The sequence below is a fragment of the Callithrix jacchus genome, chromosome 11, assembly GCF_049354715.1.
Source record: "Callithrix jacchus isolate 240 chromosome 11, calJac240_pri, whole genome shotgun sequence".
In the NCBI taxonomy this organism is placed as follows: Eukaryota; Metazoa; Chordata; class Mammalia; order Primates; family Cebidae; genus Callithrix; species Callithrix jacchus.
Window position 1 is genome coordinate 97,564,253 of NC_133512.1, and position 13,249 is coordinate 97,577,501.

At 42.9% G+C, this 13,249-nt stretch overlaps 1 protein-coding gene across 2 annotated transcripts in view; it reads right to left on the reverse strand.

Moving 5' to 3' along the window:
* GIMAP2 (GTPase, IMAP family member 2) overlaps positions 1-13,249 on the reverse strand; it is a 31,815-nt gene that overhangs the window by 4,150 nt on the left and 14,416 nt on the right. The window contains exons 1-2 of one of the 2 annotated variants that reach the window (XM_035254394.3): positions 2,273-2,348; positions 1,025-1,060 (exon numbers count right to left, since the gene is read on the reverse strand). In XM_035254394.3, the coding sequence (XP_035110285.3) occupies positions 1,025-1,052 (28 nt within the window). In that variant the 5' untranslated portion in view covers positions 1,053-1,060; positions 2,273-2,348. Of the gene's footprint in view, positions 1-1,024; positions 1,061-2,272; positions 2,349-13,249 lie in introns of those variants that run through there. The other variant, XM_035254393.3, reaches the window with a different exon arrangement.

The following is a 13,249-nucleotide window of genomic DNA, read 5'->3' on the forward strand; positions in this document are numbered from 1 at the left end:
TGAGGAGGCCCTGCCCAAGGCCTGCCTTGTATGGCAAGGGGAGTAATAGCAAGAGTAAGAGGAGGCCAAGGGTCCCATGAGGGTGGGAGCAGAGGTCTAGTTGGAGAAGTCAGCCAGAGAGTGCACAGCCTCTGGCGGGAGGCGTGCAGTGCATCAGCCCCATGGAGCCGCCACAGTGTCCTTGCACAGTGGAGGGCATCTGCTGTAATGGGGCATGGGATGGCGGTGAGGACCAGCCAGAATAAGACTGCAAAGACAATGAGACACAAGCACTCCACTTCCTTCCTCCAATCGCCAGTCCTCCCGCCCGATGGGGAAGGAGGAACTAGCATGGGGGTTGAGGAGTCAGAGCTGGAAGGGAGAGAAGGACTTTTGGAAGGTCCCAGAGCTCAGGCTGAGGCTGAGCTAGAGGAAGGAGAAACTCAAATTGAGTGTAAGTTTGATGTTAGATGGCACTGAACACTACAACACCTGATATGTGTGTCATAGTAACATTAATAGACTATTCCAGCCTGTGTTAACCAGAAAGGCAACTGCTTGAGATGGCATCAAAAAAATCAAGATTGTGGCTGGGCACAGTGGCTCACACCTGTAATCCCAGCACTTTGGGAGGCCGAGGTGGGCAGATCGCTTGAGGTCTGGAGTTTGAGACCAGCCTGGCCAACATGGTGAAACCCCATCTCTACTAAAAATACAAAAAAAAAAAAAAAATTTAGCCAGGCATGATGGCAGTTATCTTTAGTCCCAGCTACTCGGGAGGCTGAGGCAGGAGAATTGCTTGAACCCAAGAGGTGGAGGTTGCAGTGAGCCAAGATCTCACTTTACTCCAGCCTGGGCAACAGAGCGACATTGTCTCAAAACAAACAAACAAAACAGAAAAACCCCGCAATTTGCAGCTGCTGGTGTTGTTAGTAGTTCCCTCACCCTTTTCATTTTGTCCCAACATCATCAGAAGACACACACACACACACACACACACACACACACACCACACACACACACACAGATGAAATCACTTCCTTACCTGAGTGACGGCGTTCAATTTGGTCCATTGGTGCTCCTAAGGGACAGAGAGACAAAAAACTTACTTTTCAGTTCTAAATCATGAAAGATCCTTATATTTATTTTTTAATTTTCTTTCTTTCCTTTCTTCCTTCCTTCCTTCCTTTCTCTCTTTCGCTCTCTTTCCTTTCTTTCTTTTCCTTCCTTCCTTCCTCCTCTCTCTCTCTCTCTCTCTTTCTTTCACCCAGGCTGGAGTGTAGTGGCTCAAGCTTGGCTCACTGCAACCTCCGCATCCCAGGTTCAAGCGATTCTCCTGCCTCAGCCTCCCTAGTAGCTGGGATCACGGGTGTGAACCACAAAGCTCAGCTAATTTTTATAATTTTAGTAGAGATGGGGTTTCACCATGTTGGACAGGCTGGTCTTAAACTCCTGACCTCAAATGATCTGCCCAGCTCGGCCTCCCAAAGTGCTAGAATTAAAAGTGGGAGCCACCACGCCCAGCCAAGATCCTTATATTTCTAAACAACGATGTTTCATTTGTCTACTCATAAGGGACATAGTGGGTGGGAAAAGGACGACTTCGTACTTTGCAGAGAACTGGGGTCACTTGCTGAGGAGCTGAGAAGTGGGTTTCATTCGTAAGCCTCATTCCCAGCTCTCTCTCACTTCCTTTCTCTTTCCTCTCACAGGTCTGCCTCGCTGCCTTCTCTGTTTTTCCCTCCTTCCCTCCTCTACTCTCTCCAAATCTCCTCCCTCAGGTTGAGTCTTTGCTGAGAGACTCAATGAATTAAGAGTATGACTCTGGGAAACCGTGCAGTCCTTTAAGCCAGAAACACACTTCACTTGACCCATCAGTTGCTTGAATTTTCCTCCTTCCCCAACAGCCACTGGTTATGAAGCCCTTGCAATCTAGGAACTACTATAGAGTGAGAAGTATCAGTACATTTTTACAGCTAGTTTCTCTTGTTTAAATCTGGCAGGCACAGACCAAGCCTACAAGCACAGAAAACTTAAAGCCACAAGTTAATGCCCAAATTCTTCCCCATAAGAACTTTGTATTGTCTTTATACTATGGGAATTCTTTGCCAGTAATGTGTAAACTAAATTACATTGGTTTCTTGTAAACGGGCTTTACTTAAGGAAAAGGCAGTCACTCTAAATTGTTTCTCTTAAAATAGAACAAATTTGTTCTAAGAAAAATGAAAATGTTTGTGCATGGCTTGGGACCTAGAAATCAACACTGCAGAACTTTACGTAAATCTGGGCTTACCTGATTTACTGTCAAAAGAAACAGCTGGCTCCCTGTTCAGACCCGTTACCTTATAGCTCAGCTCGAAGAAAAAAAGAAAGTAAAACTGAAACTCCTATCTACTTCCTCTCTTGAATTTTCACTGAGCTTCCTGTCAAAGGATCCCACGACGTGTCTGTGTTTGAAATTCTCTTTCGTGCCATTATACAAAAGAAACAGTTCAAATGTGCATGTTAATCAGTAGTTATTTGCTGTCATGTGGGCCAACTGTCTCTTCCCAAACGTGAAAAAAAGAGTGTTTTAAAGATTTCATCTAGACCAGAAAAGAAAGGCACAAATGCCAAGGAATTTGGTAGATTTCACTGTTAATTTATTTTGGCTAGTATCTAAGAGAATGTTAAGTAACCACAATGATAGTAGGCTTCCTTATCTTGCTCCTACCTTTTGTGGCAATATCTTAATGTTTCCCACTAAACTAGATGCAGGCTTTGAGGTTGAGCTAAAAAATTTTATTATGGGGAAAAAGGAACCAATTATAAGTCATTTAATTTTACCAAATTACCTTTCAACAGCTAAGGAGGTGATCAGATTATGTTGCTTCATAGTTTTGTAATACATTAAATTATATAAAAATATTTCCTAATATTGAATTCTTTGCATACTTAGACATCTTAAAATTCTATTTGTTAATAGGTAATTCTGTATTTTTGTCTTGATATTCATAAGTAATCTTACCCATTTCTAAGACTGAGCAATTCTCTTCAATTACCCTAGTTCTAGCTGGATCTGGTTTCAGGGTTTCATCTCTTTTTGTTAAAGTAAATTAAAATGGAGACCAGACCCAGAGAATTCCTGAGCAGACAAAAGCACTTAGGCCTTGCAAATGACCTTGACCTTGCTTGATTTGCAAAGATAAGCAAGACTTAACTTGAGCTATTTCTTGTAAATGTTTAATATTAAATAAAAGCAGAACTTAAGCTCAACTAATTAGAAGTAGCCAGCAAACATAACTATGGACTTTACAACAGGGTAGACCAAATAAGGTAACTGTATAAATGATCAATCAAATATTTTACTTTCTTCTGTGCCCATCCTATAAAAGCCTCCTCCTCCTATTTTTATCATCACCACCTTTTCCCTATCACTACCTCCTTTCTCAAGCAAACATGACAGTGAACAAAAACTGTAGCATAATAAATGTTATTAAGGAGAACACTAGGATGTTTTAAGAGTGCATAGAGGATCTGCTAAACTACTAGTGGGGGTAGCTAGAAAAGACTTCTTAGAAAAAGTAACATTGTTTGAGCTGAAATTGAATAGTGAGTAGAAGTTAGGGAACGAGATTAGAAGTATTTTCAGGAAGAAGATAAAGCATATTCCAAGAGAAGTGAAAACATGGAGCTCTTAGTTAATCAAAGGAAGCCAAGGATGGCTAGATCCTTGAGACGGGAAGTCAGATTGTGTAGAAATAAGGCTGGAGTTTTGAGTAGATGATTTTTGCAGAAACTCATAATTAAGTTTGGATCCTGACTGTTTTATCATAGAAAATGGAAAATCACTCCAGGCTTGAATCTGGGTGTGTTACAGTCAGATATGTGTAACTGTGGGCTGTGTGAATTATGGATTCAAAACCTTCTCCCTCATCAGGCTTTACATGATCTGAATTTTGGTAGCTTTACTTGTGATCTTCCTCCACTTGCTCTGCCTCCCACCAACCCCACCCTCTCAGTACATGGAAACAGAACAAATGAGTCAAAGCAAGCATAGAGGAACCCTGGCTGTAACCTTTGAGGTGAACCCACTGCTATCACCAACACCTTTTGTTTCCTTTGCTCATAACCCTGTTAGCCCCTACCCCATTTCTTCTCCAAACACTCTCCCATAATATATTTTCATTTTCATTTTTCATCCTTCCTGAGTTTCATGTCCTTGAGTGTTGAGAGGAACTTGGTTTCTAGATGTTTTGCCAAGTGTGAAAAATAACTTGTGTGTGAAAGGAAACCACAAGACCCAGGGTTCCTACAGCGGCAAGCTCTGTCCTTAGAGAGGGTAGAAAACTGTCTTATCCTGTATGATCTGAAGGGGCTGAAATTCCCCTCTGCTAAAACATGTGCCCCATTCCTCTCTCATGGGTAAGGGTTTTCCATCAGGACAATGGCTAGGCAAGGGGAAAATAATGCATATAAATAAAATAAAATTTAAAAAATGACTTTCCTGGGAAGGCATTCAAAGGAGCTGATCAAATATTAATAGCTCAAGTGAAGAGTTAACAATTTAGGTCCTTGGCTGGGCACAGTGGCTCATGCCTATAATCCCAGCACTTTGGGAGGCTGAGGTGGGTAGGTCACGAGGTCAGGAGTTTGAGACCAGCCTGGCCAACATGGTGAAACCCTGAGTCTACTAAAATTACAAAAGATTACCTGGGTGTGGTGGTGGGCACCTGTAATCCCAGCCACTAGGGAGGCTGAGGCAAGAGAATTACTTGAACCTGGGAGGCAGTGGTTGCAGTGAGCTGAGACCACATAATTGCACTCCAGACTGGGTGACAGAGCAAGTCTCCACCTCAAAACAAACAAACAAACAAAAAACAATTCAAGTCCTTAAATGCTGGTGGTCCACTGGAAGGTTTCTTTGATGTGGTCTGCTGCCTGTTATCTTGGCCACATCTTGTAGAAGGGATAACCTCCATAGGTTTAACTTGCTACAGATCCTGGGCTTGAATATCATCCATTAAAAAAACAGATATGGCTCTGTTTGTCTTTCTCTAACTTTCCCTCTTCATCCTGCCCTGAAGTTCTCCCACATCATAAAGTTTTAACTACTCAGTGCAGCAGTGATCACATACACCCAAAATACATCCTCCATATTCTCATTGGGGTTCTGGAATTGCACCGAACTGAGTTCCAGTTCTTACTGGGCCACTGACCAGCTAAGTGCCCTCACACAAACTTGAGCCTAATTTCCTTCATCTTAAAATGGGAGCAATTTAAACTATCCAGTAGAATTGTCTGAATTAAATGAAAAAGTGCATGTAAAGGATGAATTCCCAACAGCTAGCACAGAGGTTTTCAAGCCTCAGCCTGCATCAGAATCACCTAAAGAGTTTATTAAAATACAGATGGCTAGGCAGCATCCTTGGAATTTCTGAATTAGTAGGTTTTGAATGGAGCCTGAATAGCATTTTTGACAATAGCCATGATGCTGCTGGTCTGAGGACCTCACTTTGGGAACCACTGCACGTGGGCATTGCTGTATCATTTGCACTATTGAAGTTGGGCCACCGCCATGACTAATGAAATTGAAGCCTGTGCCCAGCTACAAATAAAAGTTGGAGGTTTATTTCTGAGGTACCTCAACTTTCAGGGACATTTAGGCTGTTTCCTGATGGCCCAAAGCACTTCTCCAGTTTGTTTTTTCTAGGTTGATCTTAGGTGACGGGGTCTTATGTTGACTTTTCTCACCTAAGACTTTTACATTTCAGATGAGCTTTTAAAAACTCTCTTAGGATCTCTCTTTCAGCTAATTTAAACATAGGTGAGAGTCCTTTAACAGACAAAGCTTTAGCTCAGTGGTCCTCAAACTTTATCAGGCATCAGACTCATTTGGCGAGGAGGGTATTGAAACTTAGATTACTGATTCTGCTTCCAGAGTTTCTGATTCAGCAAGTTAAGGATGAAGCCCTTACTTTCTAACAAGTTTCCAATTCAGACTGATGCTGCTGATCCATGGCACATTTTGAGAACCACTGGTCTAATATACAGGTATCTGAAAAAGAGCTAATATTATAAACTAGCATCCCTGGGGACCATCAGAATGACTGGGCCATTTGCCATGAACTCCAAGTAAAGTTTAAAATCTCTGATGTGTCTGTCATGTGGCTGAGTATGCAGTAAGGGAAAAAAAGAAGAAGAAATCATTCTGGCTCCATCTCTGCAGATGTCTTCCTATGTTGCTGAGGAAATGAAACCAGCACACATGGAGAAATGGAATCCAAGAGGCATTGTCTGATTGAAAGACAGCAGAGGATCAAAGATTTCAAGTTGTGGAGGTTTTCATGCAGGAGTTTTTCACTAAAGGAAGGGAGGATTTGGAAATGTGGAGAACTTTGGGGACAGATAAATAGGCAGGTGGAAGTAAATAATGTGAATGACTCTAAGTAAAAATAAGCATTGCATGGGTAAGAAAAAGTAAGCGGGTAACCTCTTATCCATTGAGGTACTTAATTCTTTCTGGCTCAGCCCTGAGTTTTATATCTTCTTCTCATTTAATGCTTACAGCAACACTAGGAAGTAGAAATTATCATCTCCATTTCTAAAGAAGTGAAAATAAGGCTCAGAAAGATGAGTAACTCTACCAATGTTACTCAGAGAATGAATGTAGAATCAGAGATGGAGTCTAACTGTCTACCCCAAGCCCATTGCTGCAACTCTCATAAGATAGCAGAACAGAAGGCAAGGGGGCTGTGAAGAAAGTTTGCAGCCTGATATGAAAGTTGTCAATTTCAGGTCAAGAAGTGTGAACTGTAACCTAGGTGATCAAGACCTCTTGAACAACAGACATAGTAGGTCTGAGCTGCATAATCTTGATCTGCTGGGTGCAAACTAATTAAAAAAGTGAAGAGAGAAGCCCCTGCTAGTTACAGAAAGTCTCCCTGTTCTTCCCCTTTTCCTGCCTCTCCTTTACTCCCCAAACCCTGTATTTTACTGTCCCTCTGTCAATTTGTGCCTCTTTCTCTCTCACTGCTCTTCCTTCTTTCCTTTCTCTTTCTTTCGTGGTGTCCTGTTAACAATCCTGATCCAAGCCTCCCAGCTTCACTATATTAGGGAATATCCAACCTTATGGGGCACCCATCCCTCGATCCCACCCAGAATCCAGAATCAGTGGGTCCTGAAGGTCGTGAAGTAGGGCAGAGACACTGGCTTTCCTGGAAAGGCCACTCCAGACCCTGCCTGGCTGCTCTCAGAGCCTGCTCTCTCTCCACCCAAAGAGCGCACGGGCACACACCATGGCGGCCTGGCCTCCTCCCAGCTTCTCCAAATTTCAGGTCTTATCCTTTCTGAGTTTAGCATCTCTATGAAAAAAATTGCTTTAGGAGTTCATTTAATCTAGAAAATAGGCAATGATTTCTTTCTTTGCATGGTGGAGAACATTTCAGGGCATAGGCAGACTGCCAGGCTAGAGTGCTCAGAGATGGGTTGCAAAGCCCCTTTGCCTGTAAGCATTACTCATGGCCATGAAACATTCTCATACTGTGACAGAAACTGGAATTTCCACCCAGGGAATTGTACAGATATTAAAAAAGGGGAGGGCATCAACTGCAAAAGCCCTCATTGTACTGCATTAAATTACATAGGGACTTTCTCCCCCAGCACCCTCCCCAACATTGTCTCTGCTATTATGCACTGACACATTCATTCTTTCCTCCTCTGAGTAGCACAGTGGAACCCATCAAGACTGTGTTTCCATCAGTAGGGCTCCTTGCTAGCATGGAGGCCATGGTCTTACCCTGGAGCCCGTCAGCATGGACTTTGCCATTAGCACCCTAGCACCTGTGCCTCCCACTGACAAGTTCACCACCTTGTGGAAAGAGCAGCATCCTGGGGGTCAGGAGGTGAAGGCTGTGGGCATGATGCTTGTTTTATGGTTAAGATGAGGATTGTGGTAGATGATCTAAGTTCTCCTCCCACATCAACATCTGAAGTTCTCTATTTCTGACCTTACCCAGTGAGCACGAAACTCAACTCACCCCTTAGCACAGCCTGGCCAAATGACCTGTCAACAGAGACTCAGTTCTCAGAGAGCTGTGGGAACATAGCTAAACTGCACAGGGCTGGTTCTCAGGACCTGTGATCCCTAAGGAAGACCATACTTGGTGACTAGACCAGGAGAATGACAGTGCCAACCCTGGGAGGTGTGGGGCAGAGTGCCCTGTCCAGGGAGGTATGTTAGTAAAAGCCCTATGTTCTTAAAAATATTCCAGAGGTTCCACGCAGTGTTGACTCTCAGAGACGGAGGGGCCAGTAGGTCAGCTTTGTCCCTGTCTTGGTGCAAAATAACCAAGGAGGCAGGTTGTGCTGAGAGACACGGGCACACAACCCCTTCTTCCTCATGTTCCAATCCCTTTCTCACCTCACCACAAACCATACTGTTCCCTTGAAAGCCCCTGGATTCCGACCTACTCCTCAATATCATGGGGGGAGCAAGGTGTGCCCAGGAGGGTCAGAACAGGAAGAAAAGACCTCAAGAGTTAGGATCACTCCCACCCCAAGGGTTTTGCACTTAGGTTTGAACAATATCTCCTAGTTTCAGTTCTTTCTTTGCTTTGGCAATGTAGCACTTAAAAAAAAAAAAGTGTTTCCCATCATTTGCAGAAGTTTGTACCTCTTTATTAGAAACTGTGTGGATTTTTGTTCACGTGCATCTCAGCATGTCCCCAGGAAGTCTGTGGTCTACGACTGATGTGAACTCATTTTCCAGAACCTTCTCAAGATACGAGAGCAAGACTGTTCATTGTAAATTTACCTGTGTGTGCAGCAACACTTCTTCCTGTGGCTGCCACAGCCATTTCCTGTCTCACCTCCTCTATCTGTTGTCTTAGCCTTCACATAGCAGTGTGGCTCCCACATAGGACAGAGATAGAATTGGGGCCCATGTCCCCTCCCTGCACACAGGATGTGCTCTGGATGGCTGGAAGGCCAGGCTGGGATGAAGAAGCGTCTCTCCATGATGACCTGGTGGCACTGTGCTCAGTCCCCTCTGTAGACCCTCCTCAGGCTGGTGCTGACCCAAGGGTGACAGAAGAGTTTTTCTCTGATTCTGCACACCCACACACAGTCTAATTCAGACATACCCAACAATGACCATTTCTGACTTCTGCAGGAGCAGGCAAGATGACCACTTAGTTGAAGCAGATCCCTTTGCCCTAATCTGCCTTGCAGGAATCTGACAACTGAGTTCAGAAAGCTGCTGGCAGTTTTAGTCTTTAGATTTACTGCATATTTGGAAGCAGTGATAACCTACATTCTATTTCATTTTATTTTATTTTAAGTTCCAGGACACATGTGCAGGACGTGCGGCTTTGTTACATAGGTAAATGTGTGCCATGGTGGTTTGCTGCACCTATCAACCCATCACCTAAGTATTAAACCCAGCATGCATTAGCTATTTATCCTGGTGCATTCCCTCCCACTGTCCCACCAACAGGCCCCAGTGTGTGTTGTTCCCCTCCCTGTGTCCGTATGTTCTTACTGTTCAGCTCCCTCATATAAGCGAGAACATGAAGTGTTTGGTTTTCTGGTCTTATGTCAGTTTGCTAAGCATAATAGCTTCCAGCTTCATCCATCTCCCTGCAAAGGACATAATCTTGTTCTTTTTTATGGCTGCATGGTATTCCATGGTATATATGTGCCACATTTTGTTACCCAGTCTATCACTGGTGGGCATGTGGGTTGGTCCCAAGTCTTTGCTAGTGTGAATAGTGCTGCAGTAAACATATGTGTGCACGTGTCTTTATGCAGAATGATTTATATGCCTCTGGATATATACCAAGGAATGAAATTTGCTGGGTTGAATGGCAGTTCTGCATTTAGAAATTATCTGAATCTTAGTTTGTGTAAATTTACAATCTACATGCAATATTAACTAAATCAGATAGCTTTTACAGTTTCATATGTGTACATGAGTTCCCTCCCAGTCCCTTCCATATCCATTAGTTATCGAACTCTCTAAACTGGCATTGAAACATTACAACATTTTGTTGCACCAATTTAATAAACATATACAGTGCAATACGTGTTATTTTTCTGAGGCAAACTGAAGGTAAATTTCTTAAGGTTCTTTAGGAGCATTTGATGGAAGATCTTTTATACATTTATAATGGATAAAAATAAACTAGATTGCAAATCCTTTTTTAAAATCTTAAACCACGTACCAGGTTTTTGACTCAAATTGTGTAGAATAAGTTAAACTTAAATTATATTCTATTAACCAATATGAGTGTATTTATGTTACAATCGTTATGTTAAAACAAAGTTTTAAAAAGCTAAACAAAATTCCTCTGCACAGACCTATTTACACTGTGGAAAAAAACAGGTTTTTTGTGTGTATGTAAAGGGTATGAAATAAATTTTATTTACTCAATTTTACTTGTGTTATTCTGCTAGGGAAAATAATTTTTCTGTGTAAAGGGTATGTAACAGAATTCATTTACTAAATTTTTTGTGTGTTTACTCTGCTGGGCTCTGCAAATCACATGTCCACAAGATAGTCATGAATCTCTGACCTCAAGCAAACTGTTGGTCTAGTGGAAAGGATGTTTGGAATTAATACAAGGCCTGTTCCCAGTGATTCTTTACTGCAGCTCATGGGCCATCAGAGGACCTGGGGACTGGCCCACGAGGAGCTGGAAGCCAGCCTAAGAGAAAACAATAAATCCTTAGCTGGGGCACAGGAACACCTTATATCATTTACTGCACAAATAAAGGGGAGGAGAAAACGGGCTTCAGGTGTGGACTGGAACAGACTGAGTTTAGGTTGTGGGTAAGGTTGCTGAAGGTGAGCACAGCTGGTGAACATGTCCCATCAACTGCTCTTGTGAAGCATTTTGGCTGAAATCTGCCAGTTAAGTTGTGGAAAGATTACTGGAGGTTTGGCAAATAACTGTTTCTTCAGCACGTCTTTGCATTATTCTTTTTATTATTTAATCATTTCAATAATTTTTATTGTCCTTTTGGTATCCCACTTTATCTCTGTGAAATGACACAGTGCAGAATTGGGCAAATGCTAAACACTTGAGCAAAAATGGAGAAATGCCATCGGAAGATCTGCAAACGGAATTCACAGAGGCCTGCACACATCCTTAAAGTCACATAGTCAGGTGAGGTTATATTGCACAATTTTCCCATTCAACACTCACTACTCAACTCTTCACCCTATGTGTCAAGACTGGCTGGGAGGGATAATGCCTTTGCAAGGTCTCCTTGGGGAGAGGGTGGGAGAGATGGCTGCACTGTCTCTGCCACCTGGAGATCCTGACCTGTTCCTGTGCATGCACTTTCTCAAGCCCGTTTCTCAAGCCAGTTTCTCTCTCCCTCATACTCATATCACATCTCATGTCCATGCCTCAGGTGTTAGGAAATAGTTTCATGTGTGCTAAACCACAGGTTTTACAGACTCAATTAATAAAGCCCTAAATCAGTGATTTCTAAGAGTTTGAAATGTAAGCACTGGTGTAGATTACTGGAGGAGATACTTATGAGGGTGAAGGAGGCAGATTCAAACATTTGCTCTAAAAAACCACGTGGAAGTTTTTGTATGGTTCCAATCCTGCAGATGACCTACTGTGAGACCAAAAGTCAGAATTCCAAACTAGGTAAATGGGAAGGCACATTAACACTCCTCAGGTCACTCTCCTGCATGACCTCTAACTTCTGTTTTACTCATGGTTGAAATTGTCAAGCTCTGTGGCTAAAGTCATCAAACTTTCTAAGTCCCCTGTTCAAACCCTCATCTTCCCTTGCTGTCATTACCCACTTCCATCTTTGGATATCTTATTTAGATTTCTCTTCATGGTGAAGAAATTAGCCTTTGGAAACATATATCCATTTTTGCATATCTGTTTTGTGCTTTGCATATCAACAGAAAGCAAATGTTTTCATATCTGCATAACTGCCAAGCAGCTTTTTTCTGAAGCTCTCATTTAGTTCGTTTACTATTTTCTATATAATATATAAGAATGCATATTTATTTTACAAACTCCATATTCTTGGCTACACTCCCCTGAACACTCCAAATTGTCAATATTTCCTATAGTCTAGTCCCTGGAATTGATCTGTGTCTACCTGTTCTCTGGTCAACTTACAGAGAGTTAAGAATATTATTTCCTGTTGGATCCAGGCCTTCTGTGAAGAAAGCAGGAGTTAAAGGGGCTTTTTGGTGACAGGATTTTGGCGTCATTGGTTCTTATTGATTTTGGCTCAACTAAGAGCTCCAGGTCACTTTCCATGGAAATTATCCCATTTAGAATGCCTACAGTCTATTCTTCTAAAATTTATTGTTGGAGAAACTATCACTTAAGAAGGTTCAAAATAATTATCCAGCTGGTTTTAGTGCAAGGATTTAGCTTGTCAATCTGCTTTTGTGTTATTGGTCTTAGTATACCTCATTGCAAATATTATTTAGAATGGATTTTTTTTTCCTGGAGAATTAAGAACATACTGGCTTCATAACTAACTTTCTGACTTCAGCACATGCCTTGATCCTCAGTTTTCTAATATTTTAAAAGCAGATTTTAATATCTATTTAGATTATATCATAGGGATGTTAGAAGACATACTGAAACAATACCGATAAGAAAATTTTGAAGATGAGGACTCAAGATGGCGCTGTGAGAACAACCCAGGATTGAAGCTCTCGATTAATGCGCGGAGAGGGTGAGTCAGGGCCGCATTTCCAGACGGATCTTTGTTGCCCACAGAACGGGGAAATTCCCAGGTATAAAAGAGACACGGGATGCCAGGCAGAGGTTTTGGCTGGTGCAGCCAGAAGCCGGCAGCTGGCAGCCAGTGCGGCGGCGGCCCGCGCTGTAGCACAGCAATGCTACACAGTGCTCCTCACAAAGCGCACTGGTCCGGGGGCCTTGTTGAACCAGCAACCTGAGACTTGAGAGGGCTAAACTTGAGACTGAATGGGACTTGGACAGTGAGCCAGCCCAGGAGATTCCAGGGACACAGCATTTGGAGTAGTGCAGTGGGACAAACAAAACGGCAATTCCAAACACTCCCAGTGGAGAGGTTCCCTGAGGGCGCAGCTCCGTGTAGAAGGGGCGTCCACCATTACAGAGGCAATCCACCCCTACTGAGGTACACGCCCATTGCTGACGCACCCTGCCATTGCTGAGGCAACCCGCTACAAAAGAGAGACTCCGCCACAGGGCATAGCCCGTGGCAGCAGGGCGGAGACCGCAGCAGAAGGGCAGAGCCTGCAGCAACAGGGTGAACC